General features: G+C 41.5%; 1 protein-coding gene across 1 annotated transcript in view; it reads left to right on the top strand.

The window, feature by feature from the left end:
- The window catches only part of SVEP1 (sushi, von Willebrand factor type A, EGF and pentraxin domain containing 1), a 376,990-nt gene that overhangs the window by 287,524 nt on the left and 65,536 nt on the right, over nt 1-23,930 (top strand). The window contains exons 42-45 of the mRNA XM_075825648.1: nt 5,780-5,953; nt 7,287-7,460; nt 11,682-11,858; nt 14,664-14,834. Of these exons, the coding sequence (XP_075681763.1) occupies nt 5,780-5,953; nt 7,287-7,460; nt 11,682-11,858; nt 14,664-14,834 (696 nt within the window). The remainder of the gene's footprint in view (nt 1-5,779; nt 5,954-7,286; nt 7,461-11,681; nt 11,859-14,663; nt 14,835-23,930) is intronic.

Genomic DNA, 23,930 nt, shown 5'->3' with positions numbered 1-23,930 from the left:
ATTTCCCGTTAATGTGAAACGCAATAAAATTTTGCTTCCCTTTCAGGTCTCGTTTGCTGGCCGGTCTGCCACGGGCAGTGCTTTCGTGGATTCTGGCTCATCTGCTAATATCATGTCTGTGGAATTTGCTATGTCTCTAAAGATGCCTTGTATTGATTTACCTTATCCTATCCCTGTAGTAGGAATCGACTCAACCCCCCTTGCTAATGGTTATTTTACTCAGCATACTCCTGTTTTTGAACTCCTGGTTGGCTCCATGCATTTGGAGCAGTGCTCTGTACTGGTGATGCAGGGATTATCGTCTGATCTGGTTTTAGGCCTTCCCTGGTTGCAATTGCATAATCCCACATTTGATTGGAATACTGGGGATCTCACCAAATGGGGTAATGAATGTCTTATGTCATGTCTTTCCGTTAACTCTATTTCTCCCCGGGAGGAGGTAAACACGCTTCCTGAGTTTGTTCAGGACTTCGCCGATGTGTTTTCTAAGGAGGCCTCCGAGGTGTTGCCCCCCCATAGAGATTACGATTGCGCTATCGATTTGGTGCCTGGTGCCAAGCTTCCTAAGGGTAGGATATTTAATCTTTCATGTCCTGAACGTGAAGCGATGAGGGTGTATATCCAAGAATGCCTGGCCAAGGGTTTCATTCGCCCCTCGACTTCTCCTGTAGGTGCTGGCTTCTTCTTCGTGGGGAAGAAGGATGGTGGTCTTAGGCCGTGCATTGATTATCGTAACCTGAATAAGGTCACCGTAAGGAACCAGTACCCACTTCCTTTGATTCCGGATCTTTTTAATCAGGTTCAGGGAGCCCAATGGTTTTCTAAGTTCGATCTACGGGGGGCATATAACCTTATCCGCATCAAAGAGGGGGATGAGTGGAAAACTGCGTTCAACACACCCGAGGGTCATTTCGAATACCTGGTCATGCCCTTTGGGTTGTGTAATGCCCCTGCTGTCTTCCAGAATTTTATTAATGAAATCCTGAGAGAGTACCTGGGTAATTTTCTTGTTGTGTACCTTGATGACATACTGGTGTTTTCCAAGGACTGGTCCTCCCACGTGGAGCATGTCAGGAAGGTGCTCCAGGTCCTTCGGGAGAATAATCTGTTTGCTAAGACTGAAAAATGTGTCTTTGGGGTACAGGAGATACCATTTTTAGGGCAAATCCTCACTCCTCATGAATTCCGCATGGACCCTGCCAAGGTTCAAGCCGTGGCGGAATGGGTCCAACCTGCCTCCCTTAAGGCGTTACAGTGTTTTTTAGGGTTCGCCAACTATTACAGGAGATTTATTGCCAACTTCTCGGTCGTCGCTAAGCCTCTTACGGACCTTACCCGCAAGGGTGCCGATGTCCTCCATTGGCCCCCTGAGGCCGTCCAGGCCTTTGAGACTCTCAAGAAGTGCTATATCTCGGCCCCCGTGCTGATTCAGCCCAACCAAGAGGAGCCATTTATTGTGGAGGTTGACGCTTCCGAGGTGGGAGTGGGGGCCGTCTTGTCCCAGGGTACCAGCTCCCTCACCCATCTCCGCCCCTGTGCTTACTTCTCTAGGAAGTTTTCGCCCACGGAGAGTAACTATGATATTGGCAACCGCGAACTTCTAGCCATTAAATGGGCTTTTGAGGAGTGGCGGCACTTCCTGGAGGGGGCCAGACACCAGGTAACGGTCCTTACGGATCACAAGAATCTGGTTTTCCTAGAATCGGCACGGAGGCTTAATCCTAGACAAGCTCGGTGGGCACTATTCTTTACCAGATTTAATTTCTTGGTTACCTATAGGGCTGGGTCCAAGAATATTAAGGCTGACGCTCTGTCACGTAGTTTCATGGCCAATCCTCCTTCCGAGAAGGATCCTGCTTGTATTTTACCCCCTGGTATAATCGTCTCTGCCACGGATTCTGATTTAGCTTCTGATATCGCGGCTGATCAGGGTGCAGCTCCCGGGAACGTCCCTGGGGACAAACTGTTTGTTCCCCTGCAATACCGGCTGAGGGTACTCAGGGAAAACCATGACTCCGCTCTATCTGGTCATCCTGGCATCTTGGGCACCAAACACCTCATTACCAGAAACTATTGGTGGCCTGGGTTGCCTAAAGATGTTAGGGCTTACGTCGCCGCTTGTGAGGTTTGCGCTAGGTCCAAAACCCCTAGGTCCCGACCTGCGGGCCTACTACGTTCCTTGCCCATTCCCCAGAGACCTTGGACCCATATCTCCATGGATTTTATCACCGATTTGCCTCCATCTCAGGGCAAGTCGGTGGTGTGGGTGGTAGTCGACCGCTTCAGCAAGATGTGCCACTTTGTGCCCCTTAAGAAGCTACCTAACGCCAAGACGTTAGCTTCTTTGTTTGTGAAACACATCCTGCGTCTCCATGGGGCCCCAGTCAATATCGTTTCTGACAGAGGGGTACAATTTGTTTCCTTATTTTGGAGAGCTTTTTGTAAAAAGTTGGAGATTGATCTGTCCTTCTCCTCCGCCTTCCATCCCGAAACTAATGGCCAAACGGAAAGGACCAACCAATCCCTGGAACAATATTTAAGGTGCTTCATCTCTGACTGTCAATTCGATTGGGTCTCATTCCTTCCCCTTGCTGAATTTTCCCTGAATAACCGGGTCAGTAACTCGTCAGGGGTCTCCCCGTTTTTCTGTAATTTCGGGTTTAACCCAAGGTTCTCCTCCATCTCCCCTGGTTGTTCCAATAATCCTGAGGTAGAGGAGGTTCATCGGGAACTGTGCACTGTCTGGGCCCAGGTTCAGAAGAACCTAGAGGCGTCCCAGAGCGCACAAAAGATTCAGGCGGATAGTAGACGTTCTGCTAACCCCCGGTTTGTCGTCGGGGATTTGGTCTGGTTGTCGTCCAGGAACTTGCGCCTTAAGGTCCCGTCCAGGAAGTTTGCTCCCCGATTTATTGGACCTTATAAGATCATTGAAGTCCTCAACCCTGTATCCTTCCGTCTGGAGCTCCCCCCATCCTTTCGCATACATGACGTCTTCCATGCCTCTCTCCTTAAACGCTGCTCCCCGTCCTGGTCCCCCTCGAGGATACCTCCTGTTCCCGTTCTCACCCCTGAGGGGGTGGAATTCGAGGTGGCCAAGATTATGGACAGTAGGATGGTCCAGGGCTCCCTCCAGTACCTGGTCCATTGGAGAGGATACGGGCCGGAGGAGAGGACTTGGGTACCTGCCCGTGATGTTCACGCTGGGGTATTGATCAGGAGGTTCCACCTCCTCTTCCCCACTAAACCGGGTCCCCTTAGTAAGGGTCCGGTGGCCCCTCATAAAAGGGGGAGTACTGTTAGGGATCTGCCAGGTACTTCATCTAGCTATACTCCTGGGATTAATCAATCCACACCTGAGGCCAGACCTGTTCGACTGACACCATCTCCCACCAACCAGGGTGGCAGGCTCAGGAGTGGAAGAGCCTATCGCGGCCTGGTCTGTCGGAGTTAGCTCCGCCCCCTGCCCTTTATTACCTGCCCTGTGCTCTCCCTCAGTGCTTGTAATTCTTTTGGATTCCTGGCCCCACTGCTGCTTGCTCCAGCCTGCTTCTGCCGTGCTTCTGCCTTGCTGCAGTTCTGCTTGACCTGCTTGCTTTGCCCCTGGCTTGCTTCTGTCTCCGTGCCCGCTCGGGTGTACTCACTTCGTCCTGGTCCTGACTGTTCGTTCGCCGCCCCGTTTCCTCGTGGCGTTCCGTGGCTACTGCCCCTTCCCTTGCGTGTTCCCTGTTTGTCTTCCTGTGCACTTAGCCAGCGTAGGGACCGCCGCCCAGTTGTACCTCGTCGCCTAGGGCGGGTCGTTGCAAGTAGGCAGGGACAGGGCGGTGGGTAGATTAGGGCTCACTTTCCCTTCACCTCCTTCCTGCCATTACAGAAACACTGGAAGTTACGGGTCTCCGGTCCCTGATGTTCCCAGATAGGATTCGCCCATGCTAGGGCCTTGTCAGTAAGGAGTGAGACTATAAATTCGATCCTTGCGCCATCAGTTGGAAATGCTCTGGCATGTAGACTGAAGTGGTTCTGGCACTGCTTCAGAAATCCCCTGCAGGTCCTCGCGTCTCCGTCGTACCGAGGAGGTAGTGGCAGCGAGAATCGGGAGTCAGCACTGATACTGACAGGAGGGCTAGCAGGAGGAACAGCCGGAATAACAGGAACGGGTGCCATGATAACTGCAGCTTGCGCATCCAGCCGAAGTGTAATGGCATTCACCGCCTGGAGGAGTTGGTCCTGTCGTAATTGCCAGACTAGCCTATCAGCCTGCATGGCTTGTGATGTCGTCAAGGTCTTGGGTTGACCAGCGGGGTCCATGGCCTGAGCGTACTGTCACGATCTGTGGGTATGTGGACCCACTGGGTCATACCACCTTAACGGGATAGCAGCTGGCCAAACAGTGTACCAAGTCAATGTATAGATATAGTCTAAGCACAAGGGTTCCTGTAGTCGTGCAGACAGTAATAGCACAAATGGTACCATGGCAGCAGACACCAGGCATAGGGTAAAACAGCAGGCGAGACCGGGGGCACAACACAACTCCAACTTTCTAAGGCACAGGAACAAAGGTAGCACAGGATACAGGTAGCAGGACAGGGGAACACTAGAAATAGGCTAAAACACAGGGACCATTTGCAGGACACAACAACGCTCAGACAATGACTGAAAGGGCAGAGCCCTTTTTATAGTCCAGGGTGATCATGGGCTAATTACAGATTTTACTCAGGTGTGTGCACTGGTCCTTTAAGGCCAGGCGCGAGCGCGCGCGCACCCTACGGGAACCAGTGCAGCGATGCGGAAGTGAGTACCGGCGTGTCTCAGGAGGGGGATGCCGCCCGGCACTCACTTGTCCATGGCCGCAGCTATTGGGGGCCAGGTAAGCGCGGTGGTCCGCGGCCGTGAACATTACACTCCATAATTATCATAGTATATATTTCATATTTGGCTATAATATTCAGTGTCCTGGTGTAGATCTCGATCCGATGTGGTGAGCGGGTCTCCTCTGGTCCCAAGATTCATTAGTATCTCTAAATATAGAAGGCATAATTATTACTCCAACACCCAAGAAAATGTGTTTAATATCCACCTATTAATATTGATCAAAGGCCAGGTATTACTTTATATTCCAAATTGAGACACTTTGGCTGTAAAGTGTCAAGCATATATATCCATCTAAGTTCCTTCCGTTTAAGTAATTTTTGTCTATCGCCTCCTCTCCTTGAAAGTGGTACATTTTCCTCCTAATAGCACTTTTGTGTTTATTCATCCTCACTTTAATCGGCATTTTAGTTTCCCCAACATATATTCGTGAACAAGGGCATTGTAGCATGTACACCACATATTCTGAGTCACGCGTATAACGTTGTTTGACCTGGAAGTCATCTCCCGTATATGGATGACAGAAACCAACCCCCTTAAAGATATTATTGTAATTACAGCAATTTAAGTAGGGCAAATTCCCATTTAAGGGGGTGTAAATGTGTTTGTGTCCTACTTTTTACTACCTATATCAGATCTGACTAAAGAGTCCCTAACATTCCGTGACCTCCAATAGGACATATTCGGTGGCACACTAGTGCTTCAATATGTCCCTTTGTTACAATCGGCTAGTTTTTATGTATAATGTTAGTAATATGGCCACTCCATCGCCCATATGTAAATATAAAGGGTACTCGTTCCACATGTTTGTCCCGATGTTCACATTCCACTGTCCCTGATGTCAATTTGTCTTTATGTGTGCTAATTAGACGTCTCAGGTAACCCCTAATTAACCATCCCATTTTCTCTTTAGAGATTTCTTGCAATCCCCCAGCACCAATAGAGAACGGTCTAATCCAGGGTTCAAGCTATTTTTTTGAAGATGAAGTTCACTACAGCTGTAACCAAGGATTGGAACTTTATGGACAAAGCCGGAGGATTTGTCATGTGGATAAGCAATGGCGCCCCTCTCCTCCTACGTGTGTGAGTAAGTAGCTAAGCATATCTTTGATTTAGAAATAGCAAAACTTGTAAAAATTTTGTTACATTTACTGAAGCTAGTCTAAAAATATTTTTCTAGTGAAAAGTGCCATGTAGCATGAACATTTGATATGCAGCAATTTGAAAACTAAGTTTAATAGTAGAGACCTAAGACCATAAAAACATTGTTACAACATGGTGATCCAAGCTGAACAATATGTCGGTTAAGCACATTGGGCCTCATTTATCAAAACTGTCTAAAAGAAAAAGTGGGTGTTTTGCCAAAGGCAATCAATCAGAGCTTAGCTTTATTTCTTAACCGCTTAACAACCGCCCACCGTAATTTGACGGCAGGCAGTGCAGGTCCTTCGTCTACAGCGACGTCTTTTGGCATCACTATAGAAGAGGCTGTTGAGCACTCCTACGGGCGTTCATCCTCTAAGCAGGAACTGTAGCTTACAGCACCTAAACTTAGAGAAGCCTCCTGAACACAGCTGGGATCGGAAAACATTCCAACCCCAGCTGTTTAACCCTTTGATCGCCGTGGTCCGTGACATGATCAGGGGAATTTCTCTCAATTGAAGACCGGGGGAATCCCTCTGCAGTCAGCCCTGGGGACCTAGAAATTACGCCACGGCTGTGTGTTCAGGTTGCTGCTGTTAGGGCATATTATGTGCTGCCCTAACAGAAGCTTGTGTCATAGTAATGCAGTGTAATGTATTAGCATACAAGCGTATGCTAATACATTATAAGTAATAAATAAAGTTGTAAATAAAGTTATCCCTTAATGGGATTAAAAAATAAGTTTACAAAGAATTTATGAAAATACTGTTGGTGTTCTGTTCACTGCTTGCTTTAAAAACACCAATTAAATACCATTTATGGAGTTAGTAACATCCCTGGTCAGCGGTGTCTTACCCCTCAACACCTTTCCTATATCCGCCATATATACTGTATAAGGCACATCTCGCAGGGGTATGTATGGAGGGGCTCCATCTGTACAAAATGCTATATCCATTCCAATTGAAAATGCATACAAAGACAATGGTATATTTATATGCAATAAAAGATATTACCTTTTTGGGGCACAGAATATAACATGTCTGGCTCATGGAAAATGGAGCCAACCTCTGCCACAGTGTAAAGGTAGGTGAGTGTAATCAGGTAAAGCAAGGTTATGTAGTTAGTATACCGTATTCATGTAACACCTTAAAAGGAACCTGTTGTCCTATCTATAGGCAGGAGGAGGAGGTTGATATATAGTGTAATGTGAAATTTATCAATTAAAATTCCTTAACTTTTATATACAGTAGGCTAAAAAAAAGTCTTTTTTTTTTCAGAGACCAGATGTGAAGTCCCAATTGCTTTAGAAAATGGACGCGTTGAGTATGAAAATGCTACTGTTGGTAGCACTGTGAAATACCATTGCAATAGTGGGTATAGTTTGGAAGGAGAATATCTTGCCAAATGCACTGAAAATGGAAACTGGAGTCATCCTGCTCCTCTGTGTAAACGTGTGTGTTTATTTTATTCATATTTTATATGCTCATACATATTCCTACTTGCACACAGATAAGATTGCCTGCTGGGCGTCGTTCAGACAACCATATTTGGGATTTGTATCACGTGGATTCAGAATACGGTGCTAATGTATTTCAATAGGCTTATGCAGAATATGTAACAGATAAAATGAATGATGAAATTAATTCAGAATTAGGGCTCCTTGATATTTGTGTAATAAGATACAGATCAAATAAGGATGCACAATACAGATCATTCGTTTTTTTACAATTGTTCAGTTTTCATCCCTATTTGTTCAGTCTTTTTAAAGTATTAACTTTTATGCTGTTTTTGTAATGTTGCTGAAATACGGATGTAAAAACAGAACAAATGAACTATGCTAAAAATGGAACGTATTGTTTAAAATCAACCCATTTATGGGCTAAAAACGGCACCATTACGAATCTGTTGGAACATGCTGTGTATTGAAAAATTGGCATGCGCATAAAAAAATGCATGGATAAAAAAACAAAAATGTAAATAGAACCATTTCAAATGTATTGGAATTTTTGCAATGAAAAAAGACATGGAATTACTACATATGCATTAAACTGAATTGTGAATGAGCCCCAATTGTGGATCTTTAAAATATATCTTTCTCAAGGGCGGTTATCAATAGATGTGATTTGAACTAATTGGAACGCAAGAAATATTATAGCCTGTGTCCAGCCTAAGGCCACATGCACACGATGCGTCTTACGTGCGGATTTGCCATACGTATTTTCCTGTGACAAATCCGCAGCATATTACACTACCAGCAAAATAAATGAGATTTCAAGTAATCTCATTTCCACATTGCATAATTTTTCCACAAGTAAATTGACCTGCGATTCGGATTTTATAATCTGCAGCATGTCAATTTATCTTGCGTTTCCGTCTCAGAATTGTATCTGACAAGTTTAACTCCATAACGACTTGCCACGTACGTGTACGGGCATCTATAGCATTAGAATCAGGGGGCGGCCCCCTCCGACGTGCCGGCATCACCCGCGACATGATCGCGGGGAGCCGATGGTCGTCATTGTAGCCTGGGGACCTAATGAAGGCCCTCAGGTCTGCAATCTTTGTACTCCTTTGAAGCACTGCCTATGAGCTTCAAAGGAGACTGTCAGTATAGCGATATACTACAATACTTTGGTATTGCAGTATATCAAGCATGTGATCCAATGAACGCTGGTTCAGATCCCCTAGGGGGACTAGTAAAAAACAATTAAATATTTTTTTTTTAATGTTCTTATAAAAAAGTATTAAAAGTTAAAAAAAACACTTTTCCCATTTTTTCCTTAAATTAATGTTGAAAAAAAGAAATGTTGACATAACGGGTATCGCCGCGTCCGTAAAAGTCCAAACTATTACAAGATAGCATTATTTAACCTGCTCAGTGAATGCAAAAAAAAAATGGAATAAAAAGTGATTAAAAAGTCACTTTTACCCCAAAATTGTACTAATAAAAACTACACCTCACCCCGCATTATTTCTCACATCGCTCAATCGACGGGAAAATAAAAAAATTATGGCTCTCCGAAAACAATTTTTTAGCAAATATTTTTGCCTTTTTTATAAAAGTGGTTAAAAAAAATAAAAATAAAAGATCAGATATAAATTTGGTATCGTCGTAGAATAAGGTGAACATGTAGTTATTACCATCTCATAGATGGCGTATAAACAAAACCCGCCCGAATAAAAAATTCACATATAATTATTTCCAGTTTCCCAGTACATTATGCAGTAGAATAAATGGTGCCATGAAAAACTACAACTTGTCCCGCAAAAAACAAACTCTCATACAGCTATGTTGAAGAAAAATAAAAAAAGTTATGGCTCTTGGAACGTGAGGAGGGGAAAACAAAAATTGGCCGTGTCCTTAAGGGGTAATAAAAGTTGCACCAAACTCAACATCAGAAAATCTGCACCTCTTTCCGCATAAAAATGTAAAATCAGCAGCTAAAAAAACGCATAAAATATGCAATACTAGGAATATGTCCACACGTAGAGTAAATACTGCAGATTTTCCACAACGGATTTCATTGCGGAAAATTCGTAGCGTAATACAGTAGCAGCAAAATGGATTTGAACAAATCTCATCCAGACGCTGTGTCAAAAAATCAGCCAAAAAAAACCTTCATAAATTGACCTGTGGTGCAGTTCTATAGTCCGCAGCATGTCATTTTATGCTGTGGAGTCGCTGGTTTGCTGTTGCGGGTTCTCCCCATTGAATTATATGGGAAGTTAAAAGCCGCAAGAAATAGCAGATGTCCTGATTTTTTTGCAGCAGAAAAGTTGTGATTGCGCCGCAAAAAACGCAACTCAGAAGAAAAAAGTTAGACCAACCTGTAGTCATGGCAATGTGTACCTCTGACATCCTGCAGCCTGGCCTCCTGGGATGACGTTTCATCCCATGTGACTGCTGCAGCCAATTACACGGTAGACCGGGCTGCAGGACGTCAGAGGGACGAGTCGCCATGTCTACGGGCGGGAACGTAAAGGCTTTTTTTTCTAAACCTCTGTTTTCCACAGCGAACCTTCCGGCCAAAAAACTACACCATAATTTGTCGGGCGGAATTCCCTGCGGGCTACAGGGCGGATACGCTGTGTACTTTTACGCAGTGTATAGACCCTGTGTGAACATAGCCTAAGTGCAGATTTTACCTGCAGAATTTCCTGCGTTTATCTGTGGTTTTGATGTGCATTTTCTGCATTAAATTTCGCAAAGTGTGCTTGTAGCCTAAGTGCTAGTATTAATAGTCAACAAATTCAGGTGTCTTTATACAGTATCTGTGCAGATTATTACTTTTTAATATATCGTTACAGCTGTTGGAGCTTTGTTTTTCTGATGCAAGGCTCTACATTTCCTGCTTAGATTTAAAATATAACATGCTGACTACCTTCATACTGTTATGCACTGACTGCAATAATAACACTGTATGCAGTAAACTCTTGCTCCCTCTATTGGCAGCTGTAGGCAGCCAGAATGTTATGTTTTAAATCTATGTCTATTGCAGGGAATTTGGAGCTCTCTTTTAGAAAAACGGAACTCTGACCACTATGAAGAAATATTAAAGTGTACCTGTACTTTCATAAAACTTTTGACATGTCATTGTGACATGTCGGAAGTTTTGATCCGTGGGGTCCAAGCACTGAGACCCCCACTGATCAATAAAAGGAAGCGGCAGAAGTGCTCAGGTGAGCAATGAGTGACTTAGTTTCTGATTGGCTTTGCTTGCTTTTCCTTGGAGAGCAGAGTGAGCGGTGTACGGACTCATAGACTCTCTATTGAGCCCATTCACGCCTAACTCGGTTTTCAGAGGAAAGCCGAGCAGAGCTGATCAGAAATAAAGCGGCTCATCGCTCACCTGAGGAATTCTGCCGCTTCTTTATAGCGATCAGAGTCCGTACACCACTCACTCCAAGAAATAGATCTGCACGGTTTTGGACGTAAATATTACATGATGATAAAAGGTGGAGATTCCTTTTAAGGGATACATATTTTTTTCCGGTATCCTGTTGTAATGAAAAGCATATGTGACTGCGCTTTACACTACACTTAAAAAAAAAAAAAAGTATCCATATGTAAACCTGCCAAATGTATGTCTAAAGGACCCTCTTTTGGCATACATCTGGCCTTTAGAAGTCTAGGTACCTTTCAGATGTGTATGGTGAAATCACCAGACATAATGTGAACAGAACCTAATCAACATGTAAAACCAATGCACTGGTAAACTAGTAAACTACTCCATGTATACTGAGTGGCAATGGCATATTAAATCTTCTCAGATGGCAGAAAATAATCAGTTCCTGAAACTCTGAGTTATGACCTATGGCATGAAAAGAACCCTTTCATCCACAATATACTATGATGATGGTATTCAAATCAATTAAGCAAAATGTTCTGAAAACACATCAACTGTTTTGGTAACAGAACATGAGCTCATCTACGTTGCTGGGAAATGGAAGATTTTTTTAATTTCATCTGAAAGTGAAACCTACAATTACGATGTGTGTGAAAAGATTGCTATCCATTAGTAATGACGTGAGCTTAAAATAAACTGTTCAAGAGAGACTATCAGGGAGGAATGGAAGGGAATAATTATAGCACAAAAAAAAGTCATATTTAACATTTGGACATGTTATTTCCATCTATATGTTCATTTCTTTATTTTCTTTATTTTTATTAGCAAACCCTTGTCCTGTGCCATTTGTGATCCCTGACAATGCAATTCTGACAGAAAGTGAGTTCTATGTTGGCCAAAAAATGTCCATGATATGTCGAAAGGGCTATCGTCTTGTTGGCCAAGCTGTTATAACATGCAATGTCGATTTAACCTGGACAGAAACAAATGCCAAATGTGAAAGTAAGTTTCATCACGTAAACTACCAGCACCACGCGACACAATCACAGGTTGTCGATGACTTTCAATGACATCCGGGGGCATATGCCTATTAAACTAATTATTCCAAAGCATTATGTAATCGATCAATGGATCGCATCTTCTAGTCCCTTAGTGGGACAAATAAAAAAACTGGTAAAATGTAATTTAATAAGATTTAATAAAAAAAAAAAAATTACCCTACCCAAAAAGAATAAAAAAAATTGTTTTCTTTTAAAACTAATAAAATATATCAATAAATTAATAGATATATGGTATCTCCACAATCATAAAAACATGGAAAAAAAGATCATCTATTTTTTTAAACTGCATCGTGCAGTTTGTATCTCTGGAGTTTGTCCGTAGGTGGTGTATGGTACCACGCCATCTTGACATCAGTTTCTGTATAGTCCAGGTGATTATTGTGTATTGCTTATTTGATTCAACCCTGGTTGTGTCAGGGTATTTGTATTCAAAAGAATTACACAAAGTATTTTAATCTTAATAATGAATAAAGGTTATGTTTTATGAAGAGTTCCCACTCTGTGATACTACTTGTTTCTTTGGGGAACCCACATATTGATATGCATCGTGCATGGTGTTAAAAAAAAAACTATGGCAGAATTGCTTTTTTTTCCCCATTACCCACATACATTCTTTTAAAAATCAAACCATAACCTTTATGCACCCTAAAATAGTGCCAACAAATTACAACTCATCTCGCAAAAAAACAAGCCCATACACGGCAATATCGATGGAATTTTTTTAAAGTTATGGGAAAGTGGCGCCCCAAAAATGTTTTTTTTTTTTTTTCAAGGCATGCTTTTATTCAGCAAAAGAAGTAAAACAGAATAGAAACAGAATAGAAACTATATAAATTTGGTACCATCGTAATCGTACTGTCTCATAGAATAAAATTAATATGTTATTTATGCCTCTCTATCCATGGTGTAAAAAAAAAGCGCAAAAAACAATGGCAGAATTTTTTTTACATGCCCCTCCCCCAAAAATATTTATGGAAAGTGAATCAATAAATGATATGTACCTTAAAATGCTGCCAACACAAACTACATCTCCTCCAGCAAAAAAAAACAAGCCCCCCTACAACTTTGTTGACAGAAAAATAACGTTATAGCTCTTGGAAGGTGTCAATAAAAACATTAAAAAAATAGCTTGTCCTGAAAGCCCAAATTAGGCTGGGCCTTAAAGAGGTAAGATAGATTATTTTAATAATGCAACATATGTGCTATTTAAGACTACTGATACTTCTAAGTACATGTGTGTATGTATGTATAGAATGTAGGCTGCAATACATAATGACATAGTGTGACTGCTGCCAAGTTGTTTTTCCCCTTCATTGCTGTCTGCAAAGTGCCAATACAGCTTTAATGGGGTATTCCTATCTCACACATGTATAGCATGTCCACAGGATGTGCCATAAATGCGTGATGTGTGTGGTTTGCACTTCTGAGACCTGTACCTATCGGGAGAACTCGTTTACCTTTACATTGAAAACTATAGGAGTCACAGAAAGAGTTAGGCAAACAAATCCCAAGACCCCTGTTCTCCTAATAGGTGAGGTTTCTAGAGGTGAGACTAGCACTTATCATACATTTGTCACATATCATGTGGATATACCATAAATGTGTAAGATGGTAATACCCCTTTAAGTTGACTAGGTGCTAGGGATACCCTTACTTTGCCAATCCCATGCGGCAGTGGTGACGTTCCATTCACAGTGATGTCACTACTACTAGCCAAGACTATCACATGACGTGACATCACTGTTGATGTTATGTCATCCCACTGTTTTTTTTAACAAAAGCCAGAGTGGACAGACTGGATAGGCAGAAAGGGAAAAGCTGAAATTTTATAAGATTAGTATATTATACTTTTTATGGAGGATCATGGTACGGTTTTCAATCTCTAAGGATCATGTGTTCCTCTAGTTGATGTGTTATTTTTGAAGTGTACAGCTCATTACTAAATAAAAGAAGTCATGCCATATAGACTAGCAGAAATTCATTACAAACAGTGAGCTCAATTGGGTCCATGTACCAAGGACCAAAATGCTGTGGCGAATCACTATTGCTTCATATGGCACAACTTATTTGATTGAGTAAGGGGGTCAAAAAGGGGACTCTGGAATATTCAGTCTACCTTACTAAATAGAAGCACAGGGCAGGTAGCGTTAATGAGAGTGCTGTGTATAGGTAGTGTGGACACTTTCAGACTATGATGCAACATTGTTTCATTACCTACTCTTAGGAAAAATATAAATTCATCTTATAGTATAAAAAATATTTTTCCTGGGTACATTTGAGGTGTACTTTCTGGGAGTATTTGAAGACTCCATGTGGGGTTCTAAAGTCGATGGGTCTAAAAACTCTTTTGGAGGGAACGTGGATATTTCCTAATGAGTTTTTGCCTTCCACTATTTATAATAACATTATTTTTCTGTGCTGACAAAAAAAAGTTAGGTACTGACATGTTATTTGATTACATGTATGTTTAGGGATTATCCTAAAGCATCATGTACACGGCAATGCTACAGATCGTATTTTTTTGGGGGGATCTGTAATATGGCAGCCATAGAATTATATAGGCCCATACTGTAACTTTATTTGCCTCCAATTTACCTTAAATTTGTCTTAAAGTTCCTCCCAGCTGTTGGGGCCTCCTGGGATGGGGGCACTTAGGAGTCATGAAAGGAGAAAGATCGTGTAATCCCCCACCACCTTTTTAGACAATAATACCATTTTTATGCTGTTTGCTTTTTTTAATTTTCAGAAACATCTTGTGGTCCACCTATTCATGTGCAAAATGCAATGGTCCGAGGATTGTTTCATCATTATGGAGACATGGTGACATATTCTTGTTACAGTGGATACATGTTAGAAGGATCATTTAGGAGTGTTTGTTTGGAAAATCAGACATGGACCAAACCGCCTTCCTGCAAAGGTACTTTACAATGTTTTGTGCTTACTGAAATTATGAGACATTTATAAAAAGATTTCATAAATGAACTTTCCTTTTTGATTTATATAAGCCAGTTAAACCAGTATAGCCCCCAGTATTGCAGATATCTTACCATTGGTCTTATGGCCCTATTAGACTGGCCAATGATTGGGCAAACACTCGTTCCCTATCATTGTCTTGTACAATCAGCGCAATGATCAGCCGATGAATGAGCAAACGCTCATTCATCAGCTGATCTGCTATTTTATGCAGCAATAAAAATCATCATTGTCGGCAGAACCTCTCCCAGTGTAAACAGGGAGACCTGCTGCCGACATGATGAAAATGTATGGGGACGAGCGATCGGAGTAACAAGCACTCATCCCCATACATAGCTCCTTGTGAAAGGAGCAAACGAGCGCAAAACAATGAGCTGTCTCATTGAAGGCTGCTCATTTACACGGCCCACGACCCTTAGTCTGGTGGTGCTTATTGCAGTGCTTATTATCTCCACCTTATGAGTAATCCACTTTGCATGAGTTGCCTACAGGATTAAAGAAGTAGAAGTGACAACTGCACTAAGAACATTTTTAAATTAGAAAAAAATGTTTCAATGTAATCCTATGCAAGCAGTGATCCGACAAACTAAGTCAAATATCCCTACTGCACCAGCACTAACTACTATAATGGCCGGGCCTGTGTTTCTCCACTGTATTCTACAAATCTGGTACAGTATATAGATTATAGTAACTAGTGGCGGTGTAGTTAACAGGTGCAACACTGCAGACTGGACTGTTTCCTCTTGTGATTCATGACCATGTTCGCATTGCTCCCATTACTGTATGACAGTGACAGTATCTGCAGGACGCTCGCCCCTCATTAACTACCATATTTTTTTTAAATTCAACATATCAGCAAATAACACCATAAAAAAGAAATGATATTTGAGCAAATAAAAATTGAGCAGTTCGTCCTTAAGAATCAAAAACAGTATGACAGAATAAAAAATAGGTCCTTAAGATGTAGATTTGCATGGACCACCAGCAGTGAAAAGTACAGAATGATTCTTAGTAAACATCAGGGATATTTTACCTGCATATATTTATAGAGCTGGAATCCAGCAACACTCTAGCATGGTTGTTTGGAAATAATTTACCTTATATCTTCTTCTTATGCATAATGTGCTTGCTGCTGTTAACCTAATATAAGCTTTTATTGCTAAAGTCATCTTTATATTTGCATTTGATTTCACAAGACTGTAAAAAGCATTCAATCATTTGTAAAAAAAAAACTAACAAATTTCAGCTTAATAAAAATGACAACTGCACCACATAAAAATCATATTTCCTTTACAAATAAGTGCAGAAGAATAAGGCAAATGAATAAATTATTGATCTTTGGAGAGTACTTTGATATTTTGTATTGAAGCATATGTATAAATGATAAAATTTATAATAGAGATTATCTTGAAAAGTCTTTATTACCTCAGATACTCAGTGAGTCTTCAGAGTAATAGAAATATCTTTATGATGTGACCTCTTAAACCTTTATAACCTTGTTCACACTGAGTACATTTAGCTTAAATTGCAACTAAACTTTTATAAAAACTTTTGACATTAGTGACATGTCAGAACACAACATTACACGCTGTACTACATCTAATGCACAACTACAGATACCAAAAATTCCGAAAGTTTAATTAGATACAGTATTGCAACCGCAATATCAGACACAGCTTATGGAAAAGAATGATGCAGTTTCTGAAGGAGCCAGTTTTTATCTCATACAATCCCGTAAACCCACAAGATGAATATTTTTTTTTTAGAGGAAGAAATGATCATGTGGTATGGCTGGTCCAGTTTATTTTTGCTTTTTAAATGTGTATGATTCACACTTAGGCTGGGTTCACACGAGCATGTTACGTCCGTAAAGGACGGAACGTATTTTGGCCGCAAGTCCCGGACCGAACACACTGCAGGGAGCCGGGCTCCTAGCATCATAGTTATGTATGACACTAGGAGTCCCTGCCTCTCCGTGGAACTACTGTCCCGTACTGAAAACATGATTACAGTACGGGACAGTTGTCCTGCAGTGAGGCAGGGACTCCTAGCGTCGTACATAACTATGATGCTAGGAACCCGGCTCCCTGCAGTGTGTTCGGTCTGGGACTTGCGGCCGAAATACATTCCGTCCTTTACGGACGTAACATGCTCGTGTGAACCCAGCCTAAGGCTACAGTTAGTCACACCATTTCTCTAACTTCTACTCAACCGTTTCTTAGTTATAATAGGTTTAATTACATTTTAAAACACAAAAAATACATCATAGAATGAAGCAATAGAGTAGTGAAGCATCAACAAAGCAATAAAAAGCTGTACAGCATCTCCGACTTCATGGATTAAAATTTAGGAAAACTGATCACTAAAAAAAAACCATTGTAATGCCATCTTTACACACAAAATAGAGCAGTAAGACACCGTTTAAAGGTATACCATCCCTTACCCATTCCAGTTTTTTGACATGCCATGCCTCACGAACCCATGCAACCGCAAATTTAGACATTAATCTAACAGAGATTTAATTGGGAATCGTTAACAGTAGTCACTCATGAAATGGCAGCGATTATGGCTCCTATAAGGGTATGTTCTCACGCAGTAGCAAAATACGTCTGAAAATACAGAGCTGTTTTCGCCTGAAAACAGCTCCTGATTTTCAGACGTCTTTGTAACTACTCACGTTTCTTGCGGCGTATTTTACGGACGTTTTTCAATGGAGTCAATGACAAACAGCTCCAGAAAAGTCCCAAGAAGTGACATGCACTTCTTTGATGCGGGCGTCTTTTTACGCGCCGTCTTTTGACAGCGACGCGTAAAATTACACCATGTAGGAACAGAACATCGTAAAACCCATTAATTAATAGCAATGGGCAGATGTTTGTAGGCGTAATGGAGCCGTTTTTTCAGGCGTAACTCGAGGCGTAAAACCCCCGAATTACGTCTGAAAACAGTGCGTGTGAACATACCCTAAGGGTATGTGCACACGGTAGCAGGCTTTTACGTCTGAAAAGACAGACTGTTTTCAGGAGAAAACAGCTGCCTTGTTTCAGACGTAAATGCTGCTCCTCGCATTTTGCGAGGCTTCTCTGACAGCCGTAAATTTTGAGCTGTGCTTCATTGGAGTTCAATGAAGAACGGCTCAAATTACGTCTGAAAGAAGTGCCCTGCACTTCTTTTGACGAGGCTGTATTTTTACGCGTCGTCGTTTGACAGCTGTCAAACGACGACGCGTAAATGACAGGTTGTCTGCACAGTACGTCGGCAAACCCTTTCAAATGAATGGGCAGATGTTTGCCGACGTATTGTAGCCCTATTTTCAGACGTAAAACGAGGCATAATACGCCTCGTTTACGCCTGAAAATAGGTTGTGTGAACACAGCCTAAGAGTTGTCACATAAGTTTCTCATTTGCCAAGAAAAGTGCTTAACCAGGTAGATACATTTTTTTGGGCAGTCTGCAAAAGATAGGTGTCCAACCCGATAGGAGCTGTAAATTAATTTACTTTTGTCATAGACAATATAGACATTTGTATAACTGTTGTGGGGCTCAATAAGCAGCATTAAAAAAAAATAGTTTCTGACTATAGATTTTTATCTCACCACCTCCCAATGTTCAAACAGTGTACTCCAAACAGTATACACCGTATTCCAAATTATTATGCAAATGTTATTTTTCGCTGATTTTCCTAAATAGTCGATGCAAATGACAGTCAGTATAATCTTCAAGCCATCAACAGGTGGAGTATTATGCAAATTTCATTAAACAAATTTTCTAATAACAGATATTTTTTTAGAAGTAAAAAACTCGAAATGCACTGTTTCAAATTATTATGCACAACAGAGATCAAAACATTTTAAAGGTTGTAAAGAGAACTAAAATGGTAATTTGTTGAATTTGCAGCATCAGGAGGTCATATTTACAGAAATCAAAAGCTCTTTCAATAAAAAAAAACTTAACAGGCCAAGTTACATGTTAACATAGGACCCCTTCTTTGATATCACCTTCACAATTCTTGCATCCATTGAATATGTGAGTATTTGCACAGTTTCTGCTTGAATATCTTTGCAGGATGTCAGAATAGCCTCCCAGAGCTTCTGTTTTGATGTGAACTGCCTCCCACCCTCATAGATATTTTGCTTGAGGATGCTCCAAAGGTTCTCAATAGGGTTGAGGTCAGGGGAACATGGGGGCCACACTATGAGTTTCTCTCCTTTTATGCCCATAGCAGCCAATGACACAGAGGTATTCTTTGCAGCATGAGATGGTGCATTGTCATGCATGAAGATAATTTTGCTACGGAAGGCACGGTTCTTCTTTTTATACCACGGAAGAAATTGGTCAGTCATAAACTCTACGTACTTTGCAGAGGTCATTTTCACACCATCAGGGACCCTAAAGGGGCCTACCAGCTCTCTCCCCATGATTCCAGCCCAAAACATGACTCCGCCACCTCCTTGCTGACGTTGCAGCCTTGTTGGGACATGGTGGCCATTCACCAACCATCTACTATTCCATCCATCTAGACCATCCCGGGTTGCACAAAGGAAAACTAATTAAGAAGGACGTTCCACATTATTAAGCAGGCCACAGGTTTCAAGCAATATGGGAAAGAAAACGGATCTCTCTGCTGCCAAAAAGCGTGAAATAGTGCAATACCTTGGACAAGGTATGAAAACATTGGATATTTCAAGAAAACTTAAGCGTGATCATCGTACTGTGAAAAGATTTGTGGCTGATTCAGCGCACAGACGGGTTCGTTCAGATAAAGGCATAATGAGGAATGTTTCTGCCAGACAAATTAATAGGATTAGGAGAGCAGCTGCTAAAATGCCATTGCAAAGCAGTAAACAGGTATTTGAAGCCGCTGGTGCCTCTGGAGTACCGTGAACCTCAAGGTGTAGGATCCTCTAGAGGTTTGCAAGTGTGTATAAAGCTATTATTCGGCCACCCCTAAACAATGCTCACAAGCAGAATCAGTTGCAGTGGGCTCAGAAATACATGAAGACTAATTTTCAAACCGTGTTGTTTACTGATGAGTGCCGTGCAACCCTGGATGGTCCAGATGGATGGAGTAGTGGATGGTTGGTGAATGGCCGCCATGTCCCAACAGGGCTGCGACGTCAGCAAGGAGGTGGCAGAGTCATGTTTTGGGCTGGAATCATGGGGAGAGAGCTGGTAGGCCCCTTTAGGGTACCTGACGGTGTGAAAATGACCTCTGCAAAGTACGTAGAGTTTATGACTGACCACTTTCTTCCGTGGTATAAAAAGAAGAACCGTGCCTTCCGTAGCAAAATTATCTTCATGCATGACAATGCACCATCTCATGCTGCAAAGAATACCTCTGTGTCATTGGCTGCTATGGCCATAAAACGAGAGAAACTCATAGTGTGGCCCCCATGTTCCCCTGACCTCAACCCTATTGAGAACATTTGGAGCATCCTCAAGCAAAATATCTATGAGGGTGGGAGGCAGTTCACATCAAAACAGAAGCTCTGGGAGGCTATTCTGACTTCCTGCAAAGATATTCAAGCAGAAACTGTGCAAATACTCACAAATTCAATGGATGCAAGAATTGTGAAGGTGATATCAAAGAAGGGGTCCTATGTTAACATGTAACTTGGCCTGTTAAGTTTTTTTTTATTGAAAGAGCTTTTGATTTCTGTAAATATGACCTCCTGATGCTGCAAATTCAACAAATTACCATTTTAGTTCTCTTTACAACCTTTAAAATGTTTTGATCTCTGTTGTGCATAATAATTTGAAACAGTGCATTTCGAGTTTTTTACTTCTAAAAAAAAATCTGTTATCATTAGGAAATTTGTTTAATGAAATTTGCATAATACTTCACCTGTTGATGGCTTGAAGATTATACTGACTGTCATTTGCATCCACTATTTAGGAAAATAAGCGAAAAATAACATTTGCATAATAATTGGGAATTTGGTGTACTGTTTCTACCATGTGCTAAATTCTTTCCAGACTGTAGTTGGTGTTTATGTTCTTGTCTATATGTTTGTTTGTACTGTGGGACCTGTTGGTCCTCTGAGAGATTTCGTTTTTGTGTAGTGGTTTTATGTGTATCCTGGGATCAGAAGTTCCACTGGGTTATTTGCCTTTCCTGTGTGTGTTTTGTCTGCCTCCAAGCGTTCTACCCTACTGTGTGATAATATTCAGAGAGGGTAAGTGAGTGCTGTTTATTCTTGTCCACTGGCTATTCTTTTGTTAACTGCTTGTGTGTTATTCATCTGCCATCCACTCCATTTATGCATCGTCTCCATCTTCTACTACATTCAGTATTCTGTTCCGCTCATCCACTGCCTTTTGTTTTCTGTCAGTATGTATGCGTGCTTCACTTGTGTGATAGCGATTGGTATTTCTGTCCTGTACACCACGAGCGGCATAACAGCTACACTGGCCAGTTTCGCCTTTTAGCTTTAGCAAAAGTTGTAGTCCTGGATTCCACTAACAAGTTTAAAACTTATTTTGACCTGCCCTTACGAGTTCAACAAGTGGAAACTTCAAAAGTACAAAAAATTTATATAATAAAATAAAGCAGTTCAAATCCAATTCAATATTCCGTTCTCCAAGGGACAGAGTATGAAGAAGATTAATATATTTTGTCTATTCTCTCCGCTAGTTTCTGGGTGGAATCTGTAGAAAGCGGCCACCGCATCAGTCATACCCAGGGTCGGGTGTCCTCTGGTCTTGATATAGGTCCGAGTCCCAGATCTGGGACCCGCATCCATCAGACATTTATGGCCTGTCCTGCAGATAGGCCATAAATATCTATGTTAAGAATAACTCTTTGACCAACTTTTTGAGTTCCTTGGGATTTTAATCATTCATTTTTTATAAAGTGCGCAGATACACTATGAGACATCTAATTTTTTTTTATATCATTGATATGTTCATTAATACAATATTTTTAGTAGAAAATTAGATTTTGTTTTTTTCAATGTGATCTTTCCGTTTGTTGAACTCGCAAGTGCACAAGGAATTTAGTTTTAAACTTGTTAGCTTATTTTTTTTGGACCTTCAAGGTAAAGGATACCCGTTATCAATAGAACACTGAGATGAAAAGAAAAATAACTTTATGGATCAATGAAGGTGGGAAACCAAATTGGGCAAGTGTTTCTGACATAAAGGTCCAGTCCACTCTGTCAAATGACTTCTGTTGATAACAAAACTACACTGGTCTTCTGTTTCTTTTTCCTACCTAGCACAAAGCTTACTTGCTCAGGATTCACGAAGTGTGGCAGTACCTGTTTGATTCTGTTTGTTAATAATTAAGCATAAAGTTTAACATCGACATTTAATATTGAAATTGGGTGGTAGCTACCACACTAGAATAGGTCCTTACCGTCTTTGGGTGTTATAGAGATATGTGCTCTAAGGTCTGAGGTGGAAACTGTTGATGTTTATTCAGGGAGTTATGTACTGTTAGGAAGTTTGGGAGTAAAAGATGTCTAAATTGTTTAACATACTCCTCGGGGAGTACATCAGGACCTGGGCATTTCCCAGATGACATGTCTGAGAGTGCCTTTATAAGTTTCTTGATGGATAACTGGGCAGTTAACCCCTTAATGCACCAGGACGCACTGGTATGTCCTGTATTGCAGTGCTTTAAGGCACCGAGACGTACTGGTGCGTCCTGGATAACAACTGTCACCCTGTCAAAGGACAAGGTGACAGAACTGTGCCATCAACTGTTTATGACAGTTGATCCACACAGCAAAACGGCAGGGGATTAATCACAGCGGTCCCCTGCCGGTGATCGCTGTGATTGGTCAGTCTGCTGTGACTGACCAATCATAGCTCCTTGAGAATGTGTATGTGATGGAGCTGGCTCAGAAGCTCAAAAGCGATCGCTGCATCTAGGTGGTTTCTAGCGATCGCTGCATCTAAACGGTTAATTGGCCGGATCGGAGCCTATCTCCAGTCCTAGCCGTTAGAGCAGGATGTGTTCTAACGGCCAGGGCTGGAGCCAGGCTCCGATCAGGCCGACTAACCCCTTAGATTTTCAGCGATCAAAAGCGCTCGCTGCATCTAGGTCATTAGATCACACCCGATGGTGGCTAATGGCAAATATCGGCACCTGCGGGTGTGCCGATGGTTGCTATGGCAACTTGAGGCCTAACAATGGCCTCCTAGTACGGAAGCCTACTAGGCCCCGCCGGTAGGTGAAGCCTAATAGGCTTGCGGTTAGTGAATAGCTGACAGCTCTAATACACTGCACTATGTAGGTAGTGCAGTGTATTAGAATAGCGATCAGGGCTTCTTGCCTTCAAGTCCTATAGTGGGACAAAAAAAAGTTTATAAAAATGTTGTAAAAAAGTAAAAAAATTAAAGTTTCAAGTTAAAAAATACAATAACCGCCTTTTTTCCGATAATAAGTATTTTATTATAGGAAAAAACAGAAAACATAAAAAAAAGTACACATATGTGGTATCCCCGCATCTGTAACGACCCAAACTATAAAAATATCGTGCTATTTCACCCGCACGGTGAACACCGTAAAAAAATGAAAAGATCCAGGATCGCTGTTTATTGGTCACTACCCCTCCCAAAACACAATAAAAAAAGTTATCTAAAAGTTGCATGTACTCCAAAATGATACCATTAAAAATTACAGCCCGTCCCGCAAAAAAAACAACCCTCCCACAGCTTTTTTGACGGAAAAATAAAAGTGTTATGGCTATCAGAATATAGCGACACAAAAATACATTATTTGAAACTAAAGTGACTTTATTGTGCAGACACTGCAAAACATAAAAAAACTATATACATATGGTCTCGCCATAATCATATCGACCCGCAGAATAAAGTGAAAAAATTTAATTTATTGACAAAAAATGAAATAAAAAGTGATAAAAAAAATCGCATGTGCCTCATAATGATATCAATGAAAACTACAGATTGTCCCGCAACAAATAAGCCCTCACACAGCTCCGGTGGAGAAAAAAATAAAAAAGTTCTGGCTCTCAGAATATGGCGATGCAAAATCTGCAGTGTTCCAAAAGCGGATAAGAATGGGCACCATTTT

This window comes from Rhinoderma darwinii, chromosome 1 (genome assembly GCF_050947455.1).
Source record: "Rhinoderma darwinii isolate aRhiDar2 chromosome 1, aRhiDar2.hap1, whole genome shotgun sequence".
NCBI classification, from domain to species: domain Eukaryota; kingdom Metazoa; phylum Chordata; class Amphibia; order Anura; family Rhinodermatidae; genus Rhinoderma; species Rhinoderma darwinii.
Note: the sequence above shows the minus strand (reverse complement) of the source record. Positions and strands in the feature narration are given on the sequence as shown.